At 39.7% G+C, this 21,636-nt stretch overlaps 2 protein-coding genes across 5 annotated transcripts in view; both read left to right on the top strand.

Moving 5' to 3' along the window:
• The window catches only part of galnt7 (UDP-N-acetyl-alpha-D-galactosamine: polypeptide N-acetylgalactosaminyltransferase 7), a 28,403-nt gene extending 13,850 nt beyond the window's left edge, over nt 1-14,553 (top strand). The window contains exons 6-16 of one of the 3 annotated variants that reach the window (XM_079998834.1): nt 3,028-3,107; nt 4,556-4,738; nt 4,978-5,160; nt 6,183-6,300; nt 7,271-7,393; nt 8,285-8,400; nt 8,594-8,696; nt 9,659-9,757; nt 10,973-11,101; nt 11,227-11,257; nt 12,796-14,553. In XM_079998834.1, the coding sequence (XP_079854960.1) occupies nt 3,028-3,107; nt 4,556-4,738; nt 4,978-5,160; nt 6,183-6,300; nt 7,271-7,393; nt 8,285-8,400; nt 8,594-8,696; nt 9,659-9,757; nt 10,973-11,101; nt 11,227-11,257; nt 12,796-12,902 (1,272 nt within the window). In that variant the 3' untranslated portion in view covers nt 12,903-14,553. The remainder of the gene's footprint in view (nt 1-3,027; nt 3,108-4,555; nt 4,739-4,977; nt 5,161-6,182; nt 6,301-7,270; nt 7,394-8,284; nt 8,401-8,593; nt 8,697-9,658; nt 9,758-10,972; nt 11,102-11,226; nt 11,258-12,795) is intronic. The other 2 variants (XM_079998833.1, XM_079998832.1) reach the window with 2 other exon arrangements.
• A 2,571-nt stretch (nt 14,554-17,124) lies between these two features.
• Nucleotides 17,125-20,406, top strand: hmgb2a (high mobility group box 2a). Of its 2 annotated transcripts, XM_079999157.1 has the most exons (6): nt 17,125-17,205; nt 18,060-18,208; nt 18,324-18,469; nt 18,549-18,723; nt 18,818-18,988; nt 20,188-20,406. In XM_079999157.1, exons 2-5 carry the CDS (start codon nt 18,062-18,064, stop codon nt 18,977-18,979), a joined length of 630 nt encoding a protein of 209 aa, XP_079855283.1. In that variant the 5' UTR covers nt 17,125-17,205; nt 18,060-18,061; the 3' UTR covers nt 18,980-18,988; nt 20,188-20,406. The 2 variants fall into 2 exon arrangements, with proteins under 2 accessions (XP_079855283.1, XP_079855282.1); XM_079999156.1 differs by lacking the exon at nt 20,188-20,406 and having other exon boundaries at nt 18,818-19,568.
• The last annotated feature ends 1,230 nt before the right edge of the window (nt 20,407-21,636 follow it).

The following is a 21,636-nucleotide window of genomic DNA, read 5'->3' as shown; positions in this document are numbered from 1 at the left end:
AATAAAAAAGCCTGGGAAGTTTAAAATCTGTCCGAGAGTTGCCTTTAAAAGTATCGATGCAGAGATTAGACCACTTTAAGAAAACACAGTAGGTAAATGATTGTAGACCAAATTGCGCTTAAACTGAACTAAACCCTAACAGAGGTTTTAACAATCACATTTTTAGTATAGGGGGAAGTGGAGGAGAGTAAAAGACCTCATATTGAAGCCAGTATTTACAAATCCTTATATTGGCAGCCCACTAATAAAACCTGAAATTTGGTGGGAAATTTGCCTGGGAACCTTCTTATTCCAGATAAACTCCAAGACCGGGCTGTCCAATTTAAGGAAGAAGATCTTAGGTTGTCTGCATTGGAAGAAGAAGTAGAACTGTGGAGGAATATTCATTTTAACAGAATTGACTCGTGCAACTAATGAAGCAAAGTTAGCTTTGCTTCATTAGTTGCATTAGTTCCTCAAATTTGTGTGTAGCATGGACTCCAAGATATGTAAGGCTTTGTTTGGCGATTTTAAAGGATAGGTTGTGTAGAGGATAATTCTTAGCAGCTGTATTAACAGGAAATATCTCACTTTTGTTTAAGTTCAATTTGTATCCAGATATTTGACCAAATTATTGAAGAGTGGCAAGGGCAGCAGGGACAGAGACTGGCAGGTTGGAAACGTACAAAAAGAAGTCATCTGCATAAAGGGAGAAATTTGACTCTATATCATTTTTAAGTATGCCTGTAATATGGGGGTTAGATCGAAGCAATATCGAATAATTAAGGACTCAAAGGACAACCCTGTCTTGAAGAGTGATAAAGGCGAAAATACTCGGATTGAATAGTATTTGTCCTGACTAAGGCTTGTGGAGAAGAATAGGGCAGCTTAATCCAAGAAATAATATTTTCCCAAAACCAAATTTCTCTTAAGTATAAAAAAGGTAAATTTACTCCACTCTGTCAAATGCCTTTTCAGCGTCTAAAGATAACAAAGCCTCATGGGTATTAGAGATTGATAAGCAGTATCGGTAAGAGTAGTTGTACTGTTAAAATCCTTCATATCTGTGAAATAAACAACATTTGGAAGATCCATCTTGATACGTTTTGTTTGGGTATTCCCAAAGATAGTACGTATTACACATGCAGCGATTGTTCTTCCTGGGGGTGGGCCTCACTACAATATGTGCGAGGGCCACCGTGCATGCTTCACCTCTACTGCTACAACTTCATCCTAGGGGAAACACTGAACCCTGTTCGTTGCACAAAACGGCTGGCTGGCCACACATAAATAATAATAATGATAATTCTGAGGATCATTTCGGGCACAGAAGGAATACTGTTATGCTCCCTGGCTCCTGGTCGGCTGACGAGCCCGTGCACCGATCCCCTCTGCAAGACAGACAAACATTAAGCAATCTCCCGCCAAGCTGCATCGAATCGGCCTAATCAGCGCCCACACAGCACTGATTGGTTCGACTCAAGGCAGCTTGCCGGCCGCGGGAAAGGGATCCGTGCGGTCGTCCACAGCCAGTGCTTGACCACGCCCCTTGGTCCGCCACAGTCATTATTTTATGATTTGTGCGTACGAGTGGTTTGATGCAGTTATGTATTCAATTCAAGTAAGAACATATTGATGAATCCCAAATTTGTTTTTATAACAGCTTTGCACAAAGCATAGCTTTGTGTGGTGCCAATGTCCCAATGAGCTGAAGCATACCTCAAAATCAACCATGAAGTATCTCCCAGAAAAGATGGGATAGATTGGCCACCACAGTCCCCAAATTTGAATACACAATAGAAAATCTGAAGCAAGATCTCAAACATTCCATACATGCAAGAAAGTTGAAGAATAAAAACAATGTAGGTACTTTATTGATCCCCAGAGAGAAATTCTGTAAATGGTTTGGAAATATTTCCAAACTGGTGTTCTGCAAAGAAGAATGGGGAAATAGTTTTGAAGTACTTTATGATAGGATTCCCAAACTTTTCCAAGGGGCCTTCTTTCTGGACCCTTCTTATTCTCCAAATGAAATGTATTTATTTTATTTTTTTTATAAAAATTATCTTTCTTGAAATTTTGAAAAAAGGTGTACTATTTTTATTTATTTTTATACGATTTAGAGGTCCGGTAAACTTGTATTCACTTAGATATTTGTTGCATCATACATTTTAACCTGGGGTGCCTGAACTTTTTAATTCCTGCAGCAATCCAGCCTTTTTGCCATCTTCCCATCAGGAATTCAAGGCAAAGTAATGTGTGACAAATCCCCAGTCTGTGTCCTGTCCAGTGCAAAAATGTTACATGGGCTGCCACGCTTTCAGTAAGCGCATGATGCTGACTGCACAAACTTGAGAAGTTATTTCGCTGCTACCTCAGTGTTGTTACTGGTGTTACACCCAAATGGGTGACCTGCCAAGTTGTGACTGTATTTCTCCGGTATATTTACCACACATCTAAAAGATAAGTGTACACAGAGATGAGAAGATGGTGGCCATTACTTACTCCTGATGATATGTATGGAGCCACTTGTCCAGTATGGGGGAAAGGCTAGACAACTGAGGTACTATACTACATGAGGGGTGAGTATAAGATGGCAATAAAATAATTTAAAAAAATCTGAACAATTGCTTTGAACGTTTTCAAATAACTTTAAGCCAAATCAAGTAACTGGCCCGTGATATTTTTACTCTACTAACAGGGACTGTTCCAACTAGTGCTATCACAATCAGTATGGCCCTGTCAAATATTTAAGATGACAATGTAGGAGGTTCAAGGGTAATCTTGCACAAATGTTAGAAACATTACAACAAATACAATTTGAATTAGGAACTCTTCCACCAGATTGGTTGAGGCAAAGTTGTAATGCTTAATAAATTAATTTTTTCATACTCTGATAATTAATTTGATCAAAACAAAAAGAAAAAAGACTATAACAAAGTTTGTCGCCATTATTTATATATATATATATATATATATATATATATATATATATATGTAAAAATGTTGTTCATAACTGCACGTGTGTTTCGCTGAATGTGAGTCCAGGTGCTGATTTACCTTGATGCCCACTGTGAGGTTGGTGTGAACTGGTACGCTCCGCTGGTTGCCCCCATTTCACAAGACAGGTAACAAATACTGCAACACACACACACACACACACTATATTGCACAGAACTATGTAGTGATTAGTATTCCGAAGAAAGGAGCACAGAAAATTCCAGAGTACACGCAAAAAAACTGTCATAAAAAGAAGAGATATTTTATTCTTGAAACAATAAAAAAATTAAAAATTTAAAAGAGTACATTGATCCCAAGAAATTCTCAGTCTGATTTAAATAAATATAAGTCGAAATGGGGAAATGTGTTCTCCACTCAGAGTAGAGAATATTAAGTGTGTTTTCTTTAAATAGTGCTTATTTCACTTTAAATTTACTCAAACCTGAGAAACATTGTCAATTTCCAAACCCCCCCAAGTTGCAATCATGTTCTGTTTACTTTGCAGATTTACTACCCTTTTCTGTCTGTGTAATTTTAGCAGTAGCTTAAAAAGTGATTGAAAACCTGTGACAGTTTTCCATCTTTTCAAGCTAAATGAAGGGCGATTTACAATGATTTGTTTTGCATTGGATATAATTGCTCGACATGGTTATCAGTTTTACATAAATGCTAAAACCAGGCTCACACTACACTATTTGGCTGTCTAACTTGGCTGTTGCAGATAACCTAATGAGATCTGCAACAAAAAACCCTTGTAGACTTAAGCTAGGGCCATATGATCACACCGTGATTTTTCAAGACCTATTTGGCAATGATTTAAGTTCAGGGTAGTCCGGGGTAGTCGCGCTGTAGAATCGTAGTTGTCATCAATATGTGTGTGTGAGTGAAAGACTCAAATCAATCTCTATATGATCCCAATCAGCCAGGTGATGATTCAATGAAACATGTTTGATTTTTATCAGGGCTAATCTTGCGTCAAACCGCAACGACAATTTTCAACAGCCAATGTAATTACGTGTCTGCACGTTGGCGAAGCCAAAGAAAAGCAGCAAGTGGGCGGGTGTGGACTTCTGAAATGGAGGAGCGACGTGTGGAATTGTGGCAGACTCATGACGGTCTGATTAGTGTATAATGTCAGCGCTGCAAGTTTGCTGCACAAACAACCACAGTGGCGAGCTGTATGACATAGCTAGAGTACTACCACTACTACTGTTTGTCCGTTCTCTGTCTTTAGATTTGTGCTCCTGAAAGACAGTAGTTATGTGTGTGCGCAGAAGAAACAGAAAACCTGCAAATTTGAGTTGTTAAATGTGCGCTGCTCAATCTTCATTGTTGTTCACGATTGGAAAAAATTGCGTAATGTGGACAAGGTTTAAAATGTAGCGATCACAAACTGGCCACTTAGAGAATTTAGAATGCCTCGCAGTATCACCACGACAGGGCATGAATACAGTTCTGAGGCCGTTTCGTAAGAAATCAATCTTGTCGCCAGCTAAAGGAGAACATGCAGCAGCAATAACAACGAGGATTGTTATCTACTTGTTGAACATGCCTGTCTTTCTGTGTCTGAACATAGGACTGTTTGTACAGTGCCGCTGATAGATTACATTGATGGTAATGAGTACACTGTGGAGGCCCAGCAGGGCGGCGACGAAGACGGTTTGGCTAGAGGAGCATGGGATTGGAGTTTGCTCTGGAAGAGAGTGCCGCTTAGCAGCAAGGAGAAGGCCAAGCGAGCACACACCACTGAGCCCTATCGGTACACATTCACATGTTAACCCCTGTGCCCGCCAACTAACCGCCATGTTCTTTTGTTTTTGTGTCTCCACTCCCCCCGCCCCCCACCAACACCTGTTCACCCCCCTTCCCACCCAACTGTTCTTCAACACACGTGTGAACACACGTTTGTCTGCTTCCGTGTTTTTCTTCCACCTCCATACACCCCTCCACCCCCCCTGTGTACCCCTTACTCTCAACCCCCACCCCACCCCCCACCAGAACAGTAAGCACGGTGCCTCTGATTGACTCCATCCATGGCCAGACTTTCAGCATTGATGCCCAGGGCGGGGGAGACCAGGATGGCTTTGCTAGAGGAGCATGGGACTGGAGCATGCTCTGGAAGAGAATACCTCTTGGGGACAGAGAGAAAAGGCTAAGAAAAACTAGGACTGAGCCGTATAGGTATACCTAAAAAATAATGAGGCTCCAAATTCCTGGAAATAGAGGTTTTATAATGTGGAAAATATGGCAAAGAGATATGGTGTAGTTTTTCTGAGCATAGATTGTGATATAAGTTATACCTATGATGTTGATCAAACTGCATTGCTGCAAATGAATAACAAAACATGCTGTGGCATTAAATGCCAAATTCCATACATGAAGGACAGGTTTATAGGCTGAGCTTACCGAATGCTTTGCTGTCAAGAAACCTACTCATCTGCTGCAGCTTCTCACTGTGCTTGAATGGAGTCCAATCGGGCAAAATTTAAGTCTCAGGGAGCTCACAATATTGTCAGAAAGTCTTTATATGTTAGGTTTTTCAGGGTTTCATTCATTCTCTTGCATTTATGTAAATCATTCAGCTCTTTTGGCTTCTTCTGTTCTAAAGTGGCTCTCACTAGCTATAAGCAACCTCATTGTTAAAGTAGGCCCTATATTGACACTAATAGGAAACTCTGAACCAGAGTCTCTGTCTATAGCTTAACAAAAACGACAAACATTTTGTTCAAGGCTGTAGCAGTGCCCCAGAGATATATTTATAGAAAATTATAATTGGAGAACAGAAGAATTGGACAATGCATTTGAATATATTGGATTCCACTTACAAAGTGCTGCTTTACTTGGGTCTTTTTCATGGAATCTCATGACTTAAGCTGAGCCTATTCGGTCGGCTGTGGTATTCTTTGGAGATTGGATTGGTAAAATGGATTCTTCCTGGGGTGGCTTTCCTCTCACTTCCCTCAAAACTTTCTCTCACTTCATTCATCCTGTCATACTCTCAAATACCTTCCCCCCCGCCTCTTTGCTTAATTGTGTTTGTCCTGTTAAGGCTGCCTGTTTATGTTAACGCAAATGTAGAGGTCATTCTAAGTATTTCAATCACACTTGCCTTAATTATAGCTCATATCATGTGTCTTTTTGAACGGAGTTCATTGTCGAACTAGTCTTGGACTCAGACTTTGTCACTGTCCGTGTGTCTGCAGGTCTCCGGCAATGGCAGGTGGTCTGTTTGCTATCGAGAGAGACTACTTCTTCGAGCTGGGTCTTTATGACCCTGGACTGCAGATATGGGGGGGAGAGAATTTTGAAATATCATACAAGGTAGGAGTGTTTTTTACAAGCCAAGCTGATAGGGTTTCTACCAAAGAGAATTGAACCAATACTGTTTTTAAATTTGTCATACTATGGAAGTTTTAGATTTACTAGTGTTAATACCCCCAGTTTCTGACACTTATTTACCTTGTTGGAAGAACCCTCTTTACTTTACTCCAGCTTTAATGCACATTTTGGTGTTTGCACAAAAAAAGAAAAAAACCGAAGCAACATTTCAATGTGCTCTTTTCATGGATTCCTGTGTTTTCTTTCCTCTCCAATCACTTGGAGTTATTTCTAGCTATGTCTATCATAAATTGCTCTCCCCTCCATGAAAGTACATTAGCCACTTAATACTCAATAAAAAGTATCTGTATTGGTAATTCTGGCCCTGTTATAACTTGGTAACGGATTACAACCTAATTCTGTTTTATCGTCACCCCTATTTATGGCCTTTTTGAGGAGAATTGCCTGAAAACGAATATGTTCATGCATATAAAAATGCTTATTGCTGACACATGATTTTTAGAATTACCAGAATAAATACAAATATGGACTTTGCTACCTTATCTAAAACAAAACCATCATTAATTTTGTTTTTTTTGGTTTGTTCAAGATTGTTGCATTCTGTTATTATGAATAAAAACAATCATCTTTGCAAAAAGGACCATGTATCCGAAGGCTTTGCGATTTCCTTATTCTAGCGTGCAAGTTAATAACTTATGTTAGTATATTTGATACTTGTGCATTTCATTTATGTCTATTTGTTAAATTTACTATTAAGCTTTTAAATTATGTTGTCTGTAACCAACATTTTGTCCAGGAAAAATCAATGTATTTCATTCACTGGTCTAACTTGCCATTATAATGTTCATATTTGAACCCTTTCTCTCTTTCTCGTAAATGTACCTGGCGGAATAAACTGTTTCTGATTCTTAAATAGTTTTTGTACTGGTGTTATGTGCCTGTGTTCTTTTAGATTTGGCAGTGTGGCGGTCAGCTGCTCTTCGTGCCCTGTTCCCGTATTGGCCATATTTACAGACTGCAGGGATGGCAGGGTAACCCTCCCCCTGCACACGTAGGATCATCCCCTACATTAAAGGTATGCATCACAAACAGGGGATGAACAATTGATTGATGGATTTTGTGTACGTTTAGAGACAACAATAACCCATTCATCTGTGGACAATTAATCTCTCAAACCACAACATTGGTTACTTAGTGTACCAGTATATGGTAGTTACTTTTTAGATATTGTAACATACACTCTGCCTTCCGGTAGAATGCATCAGCCCTAATTAGAGTGCTGATTTAGAAATGAATTGATGCCTTATTGGATTGTTTTCATTATTTTAAAGCAAGTGCTACACAACTAGTTGCAAAGACGAGAAGAAAATGTATTTCCTTGGGGAGGAAGGAAAGGAAATACACATTGGCACATTATGTTACATTGGCATTTCCTTTGCCAATGTGACATAACTTGTCCGGGCTAGTTGGCAATTTTATTTGCTAGCCCAAAGTGCTCATACCAAGCACTGCTAATCGAATTCCCTGGTTTTAGGTGTACACTTCTTTTTATGCTCCTGTCAAATTATACACTATTTAAAGGGATACTTAGATGGCCTAGTGAAATTAAGGGAATACGCTTTCCAGCATCTCAAGTTATTCAAGCGATACATTTTTCTTTTTTTTTTTTTCTTTTAGATATGATACAAACTGCAATGCCTGCGATGTGTCTTTTTTGCCAGTAAAAACATAAAAACAAAATAGTATTTGTTTTAAATGCTGTATTTAAAACCGTTTTTGGTGCATAGCGATTATCAGGTTTGAAATTCAACTCGTCGGCACTTCAGGGTTGGCAGTTCAGTCAGTTCAGACATGAGGCATTGCAGTTCCTACCTGCAACCCCTAACTAACGTAAAGCGATGCTTCATAGCTAATAATTACTGTCCTCAGTTATCATTCTGTCCCGATCTACTTTATGTGCCTGTAGAACTATGTACGGGTGGTGGAGGTCTGGTGGGATGAGTACAAGGACTACTTTTATGCCAGCCGTCCTGAAACCCTAACTCTAGCCTATGGCGACATCAGCGAGCTAAAGCGCTTCAGGTAAGCCACGCAAATACTTAATTAACATGGAAACGCAAAACAAGCCTACGTCTTATAAAAAAAATTCGCAATTCGCATTCGCAACACTTTTAAAATGCTGATTAACAATAGAATAGCAACAGCAGAGTAGATTTAATTCAGCTGCTTGCTGACTTATTGTGCCCAACTCATTGTAAGCTGCATTGTTTGGCAGGGATGAACACCGTTGCAAGAGTTTCAAATGGTTCATGGAGGAAATTGCTTATGACATTCCAGTGCACTATCCCCTACCCCCGAAAAATGTTGAGTGGGGCGAGGTAGGTACATTATGTTGGTTTTTTCCATAACGGATTAATCCGTCAATTATGTTTTCCATACTCACTCTTTGATACTTGCTGGTACCGGGTAGAAAAAATCTGAAAATTCTGTTTGCAATAATAATGAGATTGTGGTCAGTATTTATATGATTATTTTCAACCATTTATTTAGTCACTGCTCAGTTTAAACAAAGTCAGATGTAACATGAAACCGCCACTGTGTTCCAAACATGAGAAATTAAATGGGAGCAAAATGTAACTACTTCATCCTGTGTCAAGCGTTTTTATAGTACATGAGTGCAGTATTTGTGCACCCCTAATTCCGTAAGGCTAAACCATAAAATCTGGTAACAAATTACAAAGTGATGGTAATATTCATCACAAATCATCTGAACACAAGCAGGCACTTACTTTACATGATTATCAGCTGTATAATAACATGCATTTTCATTTCAAAACATGGAACAAGCGTAGGCATTAATATTTTGGTCAAGTAAATGGCACATATTATTTGTTTGTTTGTTTGTCATTTGATGAATCACATAACCGATTATTTGGGGGGGGGGGTGTGTGTGTGTGTGTGTGTGTGTGTGTGTGTTTAAAGTTAAGTTATTGAATCTGAATGCAACTGTTGGGTCACTGTTAATCACTTGTACTATTTTATCAGTTTAATTTTACTTTCAGTTTGATTTTACTTGAAATCTGCAACCTATGACAAATGATGAATACAAAATACAAATTCAGTTTGGCGGAATCACCTTTGTTTTACAGCATTACTTTGTTTCCCAACATTATTGTAATCACCTGGTAATTCCCATTCCGACACACACAGTATTCTAAAAAGGTTTATATTCTCTCAGTCTCTAAATCCCTCTGCGTGACATCCTAAGCCATTGACTCTTAACTTGTCTCTTAATTGTTTTCTTGTACCACCTGGGAATTTGGGGCTTGTTTGTGTACAGATCCGGGGCTTAGACACCAGCTATTGTATTGACAGTATGGGCCACACCAACGGCGGCAGCGTTGAAATCGGACCCTGCCACAGAATGGGTGGCAATCAGGTGAAAGAATTGTATTATTTATGTATTTCTGTCTGTCTGTGGATTCTTGTAGGGACAGCTCAGGGCTTCTTGCCCTCTTCTATCCCTTTTGTCCTTGTTGTTTGTGGTGTTCTAGGAGGCGAGACACTCGTGGAGGCGTGATGTGTTCTGGTGATGTCATACATCTAAAGATTTTCCTCTTCAATTACATTACAGTACATCATCATTTGGCAAATGCTTTCGTCCAAAGGAACTTACAATTATTTATAGACTGATGGATGAAGCCATCATGAGCAGTTAGGGGTTAAGTATCTTGCTCAAGGACACTTCAGCATGCTAGTGGGTTGAACTGGGGATCAAACTGACAACCTTCGGATTACACAATATGAATGTATGCGACAGAGTGTGGGTTAGATTGAGACACTCAGGTCAGGGTTGGCAAGAACCCTATACTTGGTCATCTCTAATGTGACGATCTCTGACAAATGGGCTATTAGAACAAACCATTCATGGACGAGGGGGGGGCTGGAACCTGAAATGAACTTGGCACTAGACAAGGCACATAATGACCCTGTTTGAAACTGGTAACTTGTATACACACACACATCAATATTGTGTCTAGACCTATTTGAAATGGATTGCTGTTTACGCCTGGCTTAAGAATGCACGTGTTTGTTCTTTGTATTTAAAACGGATCTTGATCGATAAGCAAATCTGACAGCAGCTGTAGTCTCTGGTACAATGTAGACTGATTATAGAACACATTTAAATTGATTGCACTTTTTAAAAAACATTTCTATGTAGTTTTATCTTGTGTTTCTATTGAAAATGCTTGCATAGCTGCGCACGGTTGGAAAAAAAAATAAAAAAATAGACCCCGTGCGCAAAAATAAAGAAATGCCGGCAATGCTTACGTTATCAGTGGAGCTGCAGCAGTGGATTAACATGGTGTTAATCGGAAGTGTGCACTTAGGGCACGCCGTGCCACACCCATATGCTGCACCAATGTGTCCGGTGGACTTCTACCGTAAGACTGTCTTGGATGCAATGGCATAAAAGCTGAGCCTGCTGACAGCACAGATTTAAAATAAATACATTTAAAAAATTAAACAAGGCTAATAGGAACAGTTAATATCAACGTCATAAACATGCCGACAGCTAATTCGTACATTAATGACAATAATAGTTTCATGAACTTGTTTGGCCGACGACCTTCTTTTGTCTTTCTGTACACAGCTGTTTCGCATCAACGAGGCAAACCAGCTGATGCAGTACGACCAATGCCTGACCGGGGGATCTGATAATTCAGCTGTTGTAATCACCCATTGTGACTTAAATCAGCACACCGAATGGAAATACTTTAAGGTAGAACATACGTGCGTGAGCATTTCTGCCCCGAATTACAGTTGGATGGGTAGGCTTGAGACAATCTTTAAAAAATGGACCCTTTATTGCTCTTACTCTTTGCTCTCTTTCTTCGCTACTTTCAGGATCTCCATCGGTTCACCCATGTACCAACAGGTAAATATTTGGAGCCTTTTTTAAAAGATAAAAATCCATCTACAGGTGACATTTTTAATGTCTAACTATTGCATATGAAGAAGAAGAAGAAGAATCTTTAATGTTGTTAGTGCGCTTGGAGTGTACTAGGCTTGGGCGATCTTGCAAAATTCCAATCGCCGATAGCTGGGGAGCAGCGATAGCTGAGCGCACACGCATATAGCGTAATGTGGCAAATGAGCCCCATGGTGCCCTTTTTGTCAGGATTTTATTTTTATTTTTTTCTAAGCGTAAACGGGCATCAAGGTAGCGGATTGTCTGTGCATGATATGCACATCCATGAGAACATGTCCTTGGTGAGGGCGTTCCGATGTGCACCAACGGGGCATGATCTGCACTCAGACGTGCTGCTGTTTGGCCAGAGCGGCCAAATGCCTAGAACCGGAGCTGGGAGACCATGTGCCTTTTCTTTCTTCATTTTTTTTATTTGAGTACCGGCCCCTCTTAAAGTCCCTGCACGGGACTGTAGAACGGGGAAGTGAGATCGGTCACTAATGGTTAACTCGACGGCTATGAGCGGAGAGGGCCTCCATCCCCTTGCTCCCTCTCTGCTCCAGTTTCATAACGCGGTAGACTGCACTTACACCGTTTCAATGCTCTGATTTTTCCTGATAGTTTTATTTTTTTAAATAGCCCGTCATCAATGTCAATTGCGATCGATGGAGTGATCGCCGATAGACAACTTTATCGTTAATCTGCCCAAGCCTTCTTGCTTACTTCACGTGTGTGTGTGTGTGTGTGTGTGTGTGTGTGTGTGTGTGTGTGTGTGTGTGTGTGTGTGTGTTCAATTATTTAATCTGAACGCTACTGTTAATCACTTATACTATTTTACTTTCAGTCTGATTTTACTTATTTTTTTACTTTTAAATCTGCAACCTATGACAAATGATGAACACAAATTCAGTTTGGCAGAATTGCCTTTGTGTTACTTCGTTTTCCAACATGATCGTAATTCCCAATCCGAACACCAGCGCTAGATTAATGAAGCCAGTGCGTTGATTTCAGATAAGCAAACATATTTCCTGGAGCTAATCAGTCAGTGTTTGGCAGTGTGGTTATTCAGGATATACAGTCACAATTTTGTGTTCACCCCGGCCTCGGCGTAATGGTATATTCTATTCGACCAAGAGAGAGGTCGATTTTTGCTTGTCATTAAGGAAAAATTATATAAAATGATTTGACTCTTCTAAATTATTTTGTAGAATGAAGGTATACCCTCTGGGGCTTTTTCCTCTTTTTTTCTTTCATGATTGAAAAATAAAACATGCAATTAATTGAGAAATTATATTATTAGCTGTCTAGCGCTGCACTGTCAGATTGTTATTATTACTAAAAGCCAACAAAAGCATGACTAGTTAAATATTATGATAGTCTATAGATAAAAATCATGGAAATCTCATCTATGGGCTACAAATGTGTCAATGAAGGTAGAAACAATAGTAGTGTAACACAACTGGTAGCAGTAAAGACTAAGTGTTTTCTTCTTTTTACCGCAACAGGGAAATGTTTGGACCGCTCGGATCTGCTCCACAAAGTCTTCATATCAGACTGCGACAACAGTAAAACTACTCAGAAATGGGAAATGAACAACATCGTAGCTGTATGACGACTGGGCTGAAATTGTGTGGCGCATTTGTGACGATGTTTACACTGAAACGATCTTGAAAGTATGCACATGCAGAGTCGGTTCATCCATGTTGTCCACAGCTGACTGTGGCCAATATGGAAGCGGAAGATAGGGTAGCCCAAAGGAATCTACAGGTGCTCGGCAACTGTGATGGCTTTGAAGAGTTGGGGTTATTTTTGTTCTTTATATAAACATCTCACACTCTTATACGTTTCTAACCTTTTCACTCTGTGCCCCCCCCCCACACACACACCTCATTCTATGTCCCTCATTGATGACATTCGTGTTTTAAGCAATTTTTAACCTCGTCGCAGGAGGTACAATCATGCTAGAAATTGCAAAACCTAATCAGTGCTTAGCCGTGTCTTACACTGAAGTTATTTAGAAAAGGTTGAGGGAAGAAGACAAATCTTTTCCAACCATCAGAACCACTGCCCTAACCTTTTTGGGGGGCACTGAATTGATTGACAGTTAGAAAAAGAAAAGCTGCTAAACCAGATGGAAGAGGAATACAACATACAATGGTTGGTACTATAACACTAAAAGTCTCAAGGCACATGATGTGTAAATGCTTTCCTCTAGTTCCAAGTCTACCCTCAACTAACCTGTGATAGCCTGACCTGAGAAGACTGAAGGTTTGCCATTTCAGAACTTTATTTCATTGCACTCCAAACATTCTCTGCACATGTGCAATGTCCAGGCTGTGTTCGATTTTATTAGATTAGGAATGCATGTATTACATTTGTCGTCCTACTTTAATTGTTCTAAAAACAGGTTGCTTTTTGTTTATTGGGTTTCGTTCACTGTTGTACACGTTTCTTCCCTTGGGTTGAATTCACCATGATTTAATTCTGTTAATTTACGTTGATTTCTTTGAAATGTTATTTTTAAGTAACCTCACTGGCTATTTATTCCAAAAAATAAGACTATGAATTTCATACTTCTTTAGGGAAATATTTCTAGTTTTTTTTTTTGTTTTTGTTTGGGGGGGGTTGTGTTATGGGAGCACTTTGCTGAAACTGGTCTGACTCGCTTGCTGACTGACTGATTTTTGACTGTATTTGATCAGAAAATCAAATGATAGCTAAATAACTCAAGTTATATTTTTTTTCCCCGAATAGATTTATATTAAAATGCTGTTGTCTTGCATGGACAACACTTGCACAGACCATAGTTTCTCTGTGATTCAGAATTATTCCTTTCCCTTTCAGAGCCTCAGCACTCGACCGAGGCTAAGAACGTTGGATCATGTTGTGAGTTTTATTTGCATGTCTGCAAACGTAAGGAGAATTTATGCCACACCAGATTAAGAAAATGGATTTCAACCATGGCAATTAAATGCAATTGGTTCAACTGGCATTTGTCAAACTAAATATTACATATGTTGATTTAAAACATGACCTGTGCGGCTTAAGTTCATGCAAGACATTTTGGATTGATTAGAATGCAACCTATTAACTACCTGGCTACCGCTAATTGGGTGAGTAGCTGACCAACTGACTGTTTTTACTGTAAAGGGATACAGGTTTTCTATGTGTATTTTGTCACAATCGGGATGGGAGATCTAAAAAAAAAAGTCCAAACTTTAATCATGGTGGCTTTAAAAACAACAATATGGACGCAATTTCTTCTGTGTGTTTTTGGTGGGAAAGGGTGGGGGGGGTTAAGGTGGATTGTATGAAACATTGCACACCTGGTGATGTAAACGAGATTTTACTGAAGATGAAGCACGTTTTGTGGAAGGCCTTGAATAAAGTTGTAAATGGCTAACTTATACCAGATATTTAATTATATGGGCTGAATGCAAGGCACTTGTGAAAATAAAGAACTTTTTTTTTTTTTTTTTTTCCTCCCCCCCCACAGGTACTTTTGATTGACCCCTTGGCACACTTCTTTAGAACTGAATTTCACCAGCCATAGACGTGTAAAAATAACAGTAAATTAATGTACATTAACTTTGTTTTATTAAAAGGCATCTTTACGCCTGAATGTAACAGACATCTTTAGACAGAAGAGCATGCAAGTCCATACATACATAGTCCATCCACAAATTTTGAGGCCTTTTGAAGACAAACTCTATTAGAACTGACGACTGTATAAAAATTTTATGTATTTTTTAAATTTCAATTTTCACTGTAGGTTTGGCGGGATGTGAACCCCAGTATGTAGATTGCCAAGAATATGGCAAATAAAACTAATAGCCGAGAGTACCAACTCAAACAGGTTTGGATCAGCGCCAGTTACAAGCCACAGACTAAAATTGAGTGAGCTTGTGCTCTTTCAAAGGTTGATGAAAAAAACAATAGATAAGTAGACCTATTGCAGAGGAATATTTCACTTTTGTCATTGGTCCATAAAGAAGACTAACAAAAAAAAAAAATACACATGCTTTGCCAGAAGAAGGCCAACTGATTACACTAGTTAACTTAACTGTAAATGTGTGGGCCGTATAATGGCCAACCAAGCAGACAAACAGCTGTCTCCTGCTGAGGCTTTCTTGGTGCCGCCATTACACACAATAGCTGCCCTGTTAAGTCACGATGCCCCAGCAACAGATGAGAGCAATGTGAATAAGCGTTAAGGATCAGATTGATTAAAGGCTCCATAAGAGGAAAAGTACTAGGCAATAAGAATAAAAAAAAATGCATCTAAAATGAAGTATCATCGTATCAAGCTACTTCTTCAGCTTTGAAGGACATTTTTTCCAAGTTGAGAATAGGCTACTCTGCATTTAATAGATACAAAATCAGGGTGAGGAGAAGAATAAAGCCACACCGAAATTAAAATCCTACAAAACAACAAAAACTTACCAACAAACCCTAATGCTAATATTACCAACCATTGCTTATTTTCATCAAATTATTCCCCCAGGGGGGTTGTTCCTTATACCAGCGTCCAGCCCTGACTGCACTTCAACTAGGATATTGCTTGTGGGTGGTTCACATAACTTCAGCGGCAGACTTGATTTGGAGGCCCCAGGCAAAGACTATTTGAGGCCCCTTGCTCAGTGGTGTAGGTTTTGTTTGAACATTGGGGGACAACACATAAATTGGGGGGTCACATTAATCAGGGGTACCCCAGGAGAGGAAATTTCAGCAACACTTAATTTCCTGCATTCTGGTGAATCCTTATGTACCATTTGTGGTGGAAAGGTCCCTATTTATGTAAAGGGAAACACAAAACATTTTTTTATTGGGAGTGGGAGCATGTGCTCTAAATATTGAGGGGGACCTTCAGGGGGACCCCTGCGTTTCCCCGAAATCTATGCCAATGACCTTGCGTAAACGCAATGTTGGCTGGTAAACAAAGTTAACAAAGCTAAATGAGAATTCTAACTGAACCATTGAAATGCTCTTTTCTCCGTTAGAAGACAACGGGGCAAGACAAATATTGGGAATATAACATTAAAATATTTAAAAACGATAGGATCGGATTTTTTCATTAAATGCCTTGCTGTCATTACAATCGTGCAATTTGTTTTTCATTATAAATATATTTTTTTTGTAGCGGAATGAATACAAACAAAATATTTCTCACAATTTCATAGTTAAAATAAATACTTGGGAGCCGTAAGAGCCGGCTCTTTTCAGTGCGCCCGATCATCCGAGTCACTGAAAAGAGACTAACTTTCCAGCACACTGAAGTGCTTTGCTTCTCCTCCGCCTACCACTTCCGTGTCCACTCTGTACGTTCTTTTGTAATCGGACTTCCCCTCCCAACTCTACTCACCAGCTATGAGCGGTGTGAGCGATGCACATCCCATACAGTGTATGAAAAAAATACAGTGACGGGCAAGCGCAAGTGAGCAAATATATACGTAGTAAAAAGGAATTTGACTTATGTTGGGATTCTCAAAATGAGAGACACGAGGTATGGCGTGTGAACTGATTGATATGATTTGGTCGAAGTGTGAGACTTTGCAGCTCCGAACAGCTCTGAGGTCTGTGGCGTGATTACTGCGGCGGACGCGTTTGTTTTCAAATCTTGTCACAAAGGACTTTTCGCGCCGCCTGTTTAAAACCCCTGTTAAACCAATCACTGTACAGATAGGTCATCCAACAGCACCACCCAGACAGTTTTTCTCGGACCAATCGCAGCGCAGGGTTTTTTTTCCCCAAGGCCCGCATTTAAATTCAAAATGTTTGGAAATTGACCAATCCCTGCTCGGGGCGGGACCATTCGTTTCCGTAGCCAAATAAGCCCTGCCTCCGCCGCCACTGACAAAACACTGGCAAGTCGTCCACAGCGTTCATTCACTCCCTGCAAGTCCGAAGATCAAACGGTAAGTACTCGTCGAAATTCACGGATATAAATATTTGACTAAACGCATAAATGTTTTTGTTATGTATATCGAATTACCGCCGAACATATTTCGCCGCGTTTAACCATAACGACGAGTAAGCGTACGTTAGCACATTATTTCAAGGCTAACCACCGACAGGGTCTTTCGTCGAGTTAATTCCTTCTACGGAAATGTTGGTGGGTTTTTTTTTTCATTTCCTGTCGGTAGAGGTTTTTTTTTTTTAAATTTATTTGAACCCTTTTCATTTCGTTTTCGTTTGTCGTAAAATCGTTTCGTTTTTAACGCTGAGTTAACAATCCCCATGCGGTCCGAACGACATTAGTTCGCTATTTTAGCTTAGCAGCGCATTGGGACGCTCACGCACATGCTTCCGTAGATGGATGGATGGATAGATAGGTGTGTGTGTGTGTGTGTGTGTGTGTGTGTGAGAGAGAGAGAAGAATGTTCTTGTTATCCAACCGGCTTTTGGTTATTATCGATGTAACTTTTAACCAACTAAGTTTTGGCGCTTGTGCAGGGCGGGAAGAGACAAAATGGAGGCCATCCACATAGCACCCAAAGTCCGATAAGCTTTTAAATGCCCTTGGCTGTACGTTAACCCCCGCAATGCTCAATTATTAAGATTCAAGAGGTTTATTCGTAACATCCATACATACTTTAATACATATATACAGTGAAATGTCAATAAAATATTTGTTTGCTAGTGTAACGAGAAGTTGTTCGTTTGCGCACATCTTCGTAGTAAAATTGTTTCCGAGAAAGCCACATCTTGAGCACGTTATTCAGCGTTCACATTTGTATTTATATAAATAACTTTTCTTTTATTCTTGCAGTCATGGCGAAGGACCCCAATAAGCCCAGAGGAAAGACATCTTCATATGCTTACTTTGTGCAAACGTGTCGTGAAGAGCACAAGAAGTCACACCCTGGGGTTTCTGTCAACTTCGCAGAATTCTCAAAGAAATGCTCCTTAAGATGGAAGGTATTTTGCATCTTCGGTCCACGAATGTTTTACATACAACTGGGTCATTAATGAGTTTTTTTTACAATTAAGGTTTTACAAATATATGGTATTTTGTCTTGCTCAACCATTTAAGACCATGTCTGACAAGGAGAAGGTGAAGTTTGAAGATTTGGCGAAAATTGACAAAATGCGCTTTGAGGGTGAGATGAAGTCATACGTACCCCCTAAAGGGACCAAGGGCAAGAGAAAGAAGGATCCTAACGCCCCCAAGAGGCCGCCGTGAGTACTACATCCGTTGTAAACATTTACCCCTCCCCAGAGTTGACAAATTTGTAAAGACGACCCCTTCTCCCTGCAGCTCTGCCTTCTTTGTGTTCTGCTCCGACCATCGTCCAAAGATCAAAGGAGAGCACCCCGGCATCTCTATCGGCGACATTGCCAAGAAATTGGGTGAGCTTTGGTCCAAACAGGGTGTCAAAGACAAGGCCCCCTATGAGGCCCGGGCGGCCAAGCTCAAGGAGAAATACGAAAAGGTGAGTTTGTAATTCAACAATCTCTACCTTATATGAATGCCTGTGTATTTTCATTATGTGTGCAACTTATTACTATTAATTTCTCGTTGTTCAGGAAGTCATTGCCTATCGTGCCAAGAGCGGACCAGGAAAGGGTGATGCTGGCAAGAAAAGTGGTCCAGGTCGGCCAGTTGGCAAGAGGGCTGAGCCTGTTGACGACGACGACGATGACGACGACGACGATGACGACGACGATGACGACGATGATGATGATTAGGGTCATCAAGTAACTTACTTGTGTTTACCACCAAAACAAGGATGTGAAGGCAACTGTGACCTAACTCTTACTGTCATGAATATTTCTTATATGGTCTGTGCTGCTGTCTGTTTCCGTTAGAATCTGATGTTCAGGGATTAAAAAAAAAAAAAAAAAAAAACTAAAACAAACTTGCTTGTTCTCCTTAACAGACTTATTTGACCTTCCGAATGGCATACATGTTCGAGTAGCCAAACCAGTTTTTATGCCCATGGAAAATCAGGATAGGTCAGTCACGCAGCAGCAGACTGTTTTGTACATTTTAAAGGTGTTTTTATGCCTTTGAAGCACTGCTTATTTTCTCTAGTGGTGGTGTTTTCTTGCCACTGTCATTTTACTACCAGATGTAGTTGAATATACTTTTTTTTTTATTTTTTTTTTTCTTCCCCCTTATTGTGGAGCTTTGAAGTATCTTCCATGTAGAATGGGTTTTGTTTTTGTAATAAACATTTTTGTATATTAACTTGCTGATTTGGACTTAGGTTGTTTAATGTAGTTGCACTGTCAACGTGATTGAAATAAACGGTGCATGTAACTCAAGTGTAAACACCATAGCGTTTTGGTACATGAAATGCAATAGTTGAGGTGTCATCCTGTCAGCTGTCCCTGCCATGTCAAAACTGCAGGGTTCCTGTTGTGTGGTGCAGTCCATCCACCACTCACCCCAAAAATTCTGGTTGACAGAATACACAACTAGCCACAGGTGCACTATGTCGCACTGTTCATGGTGAGACTGATGTAAGGTCTACACTGTCATGTCTCAATTCGTGCTATTTAATTATACATATTAAGCTATTACATTATCATTTGTCATCAAATGGTACCTGTCATCATTGTTCCAAAAGGGTTAAAATAACCACTTTGGTCTGGAAAAGGGTCAACGCAGTCTATCTAGATTCAAGACGTTTATTTGTCATATACATACTTTCATACATATATGCAGTGAAATGTCAATGCAACGCACCCAGTGATTACACACAGTGTCGTGTGTTGTCCCAGATATTTTTTTTTGTCCAATCTTTTGTTTGGGAAGCTCCAGAGCTGTTCAATTCTTTAATCGATGGCTGACTGCAAGTGTTGTTAAATGCTGTTATATGGTGTTGGTTTCTTCTCCACTGCCGCATCTAACCTAACTTGGTGTCATGCTCGATGCTTATGGTCTCCTTCAGCGTAGGCAAAACGGATCCTACCGCTATGGACTGGTGTCATCCTTTGGGGCGCAGCTGGGGCTTCCGTCGCGACCTGCGACCGGCCATCGTTCCTGCTGCACTGCGGGTCTCAACACTTCTGTAATGGCTTGGCGAATGTTGCCTCATTCGAAGATCCAGAGACAACAATAACCACAACACCCCAAAAAGGCAATGCCAGGTTGCGACCCTGAGGAGAAAATAAATAATACAATAAATGTCATGACTCAAATAGTGAAGTTATTTTGTGCTGGCTAGAGTTATAAGGAAAAAATAAACTATGTGACCATCCTGTTCTCAGTATTTTAGGAAGTCCTGTATATTCATGACACAAGCAGATCAATAATCTATCACCATTCAATTGAATGGGCTGCCATTAATAAACTCAAAAATAGCGAAAATAAATTCTAGATTTTTGGCAGAATGAATATGAATATGGAAGAAAAAACATTACCAGAGGCTCCACATAACTTCAACAATAAGTTAAGTCAACTAGATTGGGTAAAGAAAAATAATGCGATTCACATACCAAAACATTTAAAAATTTAGCGTTCAACACTATATTCCTCATTTATTTATATAATCTTTACTTATACCCTTAAAGGCCCAACTAATAACTGCAAACAATAAGCAATCACAAAAACAAGATCTCAGCAGTCATCAAGCGAATAGAAGCCTGACTGGACTAGCATTGATCGATATTGTTACCTAACTTCTAAAGAAATGCCATGAATAATGGGTTAAGCTTTGAACTGCTAGTCTTACCTCTTGGCCAGGGAGTATTCAACTATAGGTCACATCATCTTACATTCTGATTAAAGAAAAAATATATAGGATTATTTGCCATTTCCAATTAAGTTAACAGCTTTACTTAAAAAAAAAGTACATATGACAAGAACATAGCCAGCATTCAAATTGAGACCATCTAAAACCCTAGAAGTGCTATAATTAACATAATAAACACGATCAATGAAGCAATCACTTTGTCTATGATCTGTGCCTCATCCTGTTTCTACTTAATGATTTAATTTATTATCTATTTTAATCATTTCCTAATATTTTGAAAATTATTTACTTAAAATTTCCATGTAATTTTCTTTGAGAACATTTAGTAATCTGTGTGCTATCAGGCCAAACAGATTGATAAGACAACGGCTGGGAACACACACAAAGCAACACTCCAGGGATCACGAAGATATAATTTCCAGCAAGACTTAAGGCAATCCCACAGCCCTCAGTTGGAGCAGAAAGACATTCCGATTGCACTTATTCAGTTTGATGTTTTGTCTGATGCAGTGAAACACTGAATGCAGGTCCAGAGGAGCCATGGTCACCAACTGTGCACAGCTCTGATTGGATGCGGCTGTGGTGGTGACTGGGGACCTTAACAAGGTGAAACTTGAAAAAATTCAGCCTAATATTCATCAACAC

Source organism: Zeus faber, assembly GCF_960531495.2.
Source record: "Zeus faber genome assembly, chromosome: 4".
NCBI classification, from domain to species: Eukaryota; Metazoa; Chordata; class Actinopteri; order Zeiformes; family Zeidae; genus Zeus; species Zeus faber.
The sequence above is the reverse complement of the archived record's forward strand: the minus strand, read 5'-3'. Positions and strand labels throughout refer to the sequence as shown.

What these genes read in the sequence shown, in the direction of transcription:
- hmgb2a (XM_079999157.1), top strand. Translation starts at nt 18,062, where the DNA reads ATGGCGAAGGACCCCAATAAGCCCAGAGGAAAGACATCTTCATATGCT. An exon ending in AACGCCCCCAAGAGGCCGCC is followed by an intron (nt 18,470 to 18,548) that starts GTGAGTACTACA and finishes TTCTCCCTGCAG; the next exon opens with CTCTGCCTTCTTTGTGTTCT. An exon ending in TCAAGGAGAAATACGAAAAG is followed by an intron (nt 18,724 to 18,817) that starts GTGAGTTTGTAA and finishes CTCGTTGTTCAG; the next exon opens with GAAGTCATTGCCTATCGTGC.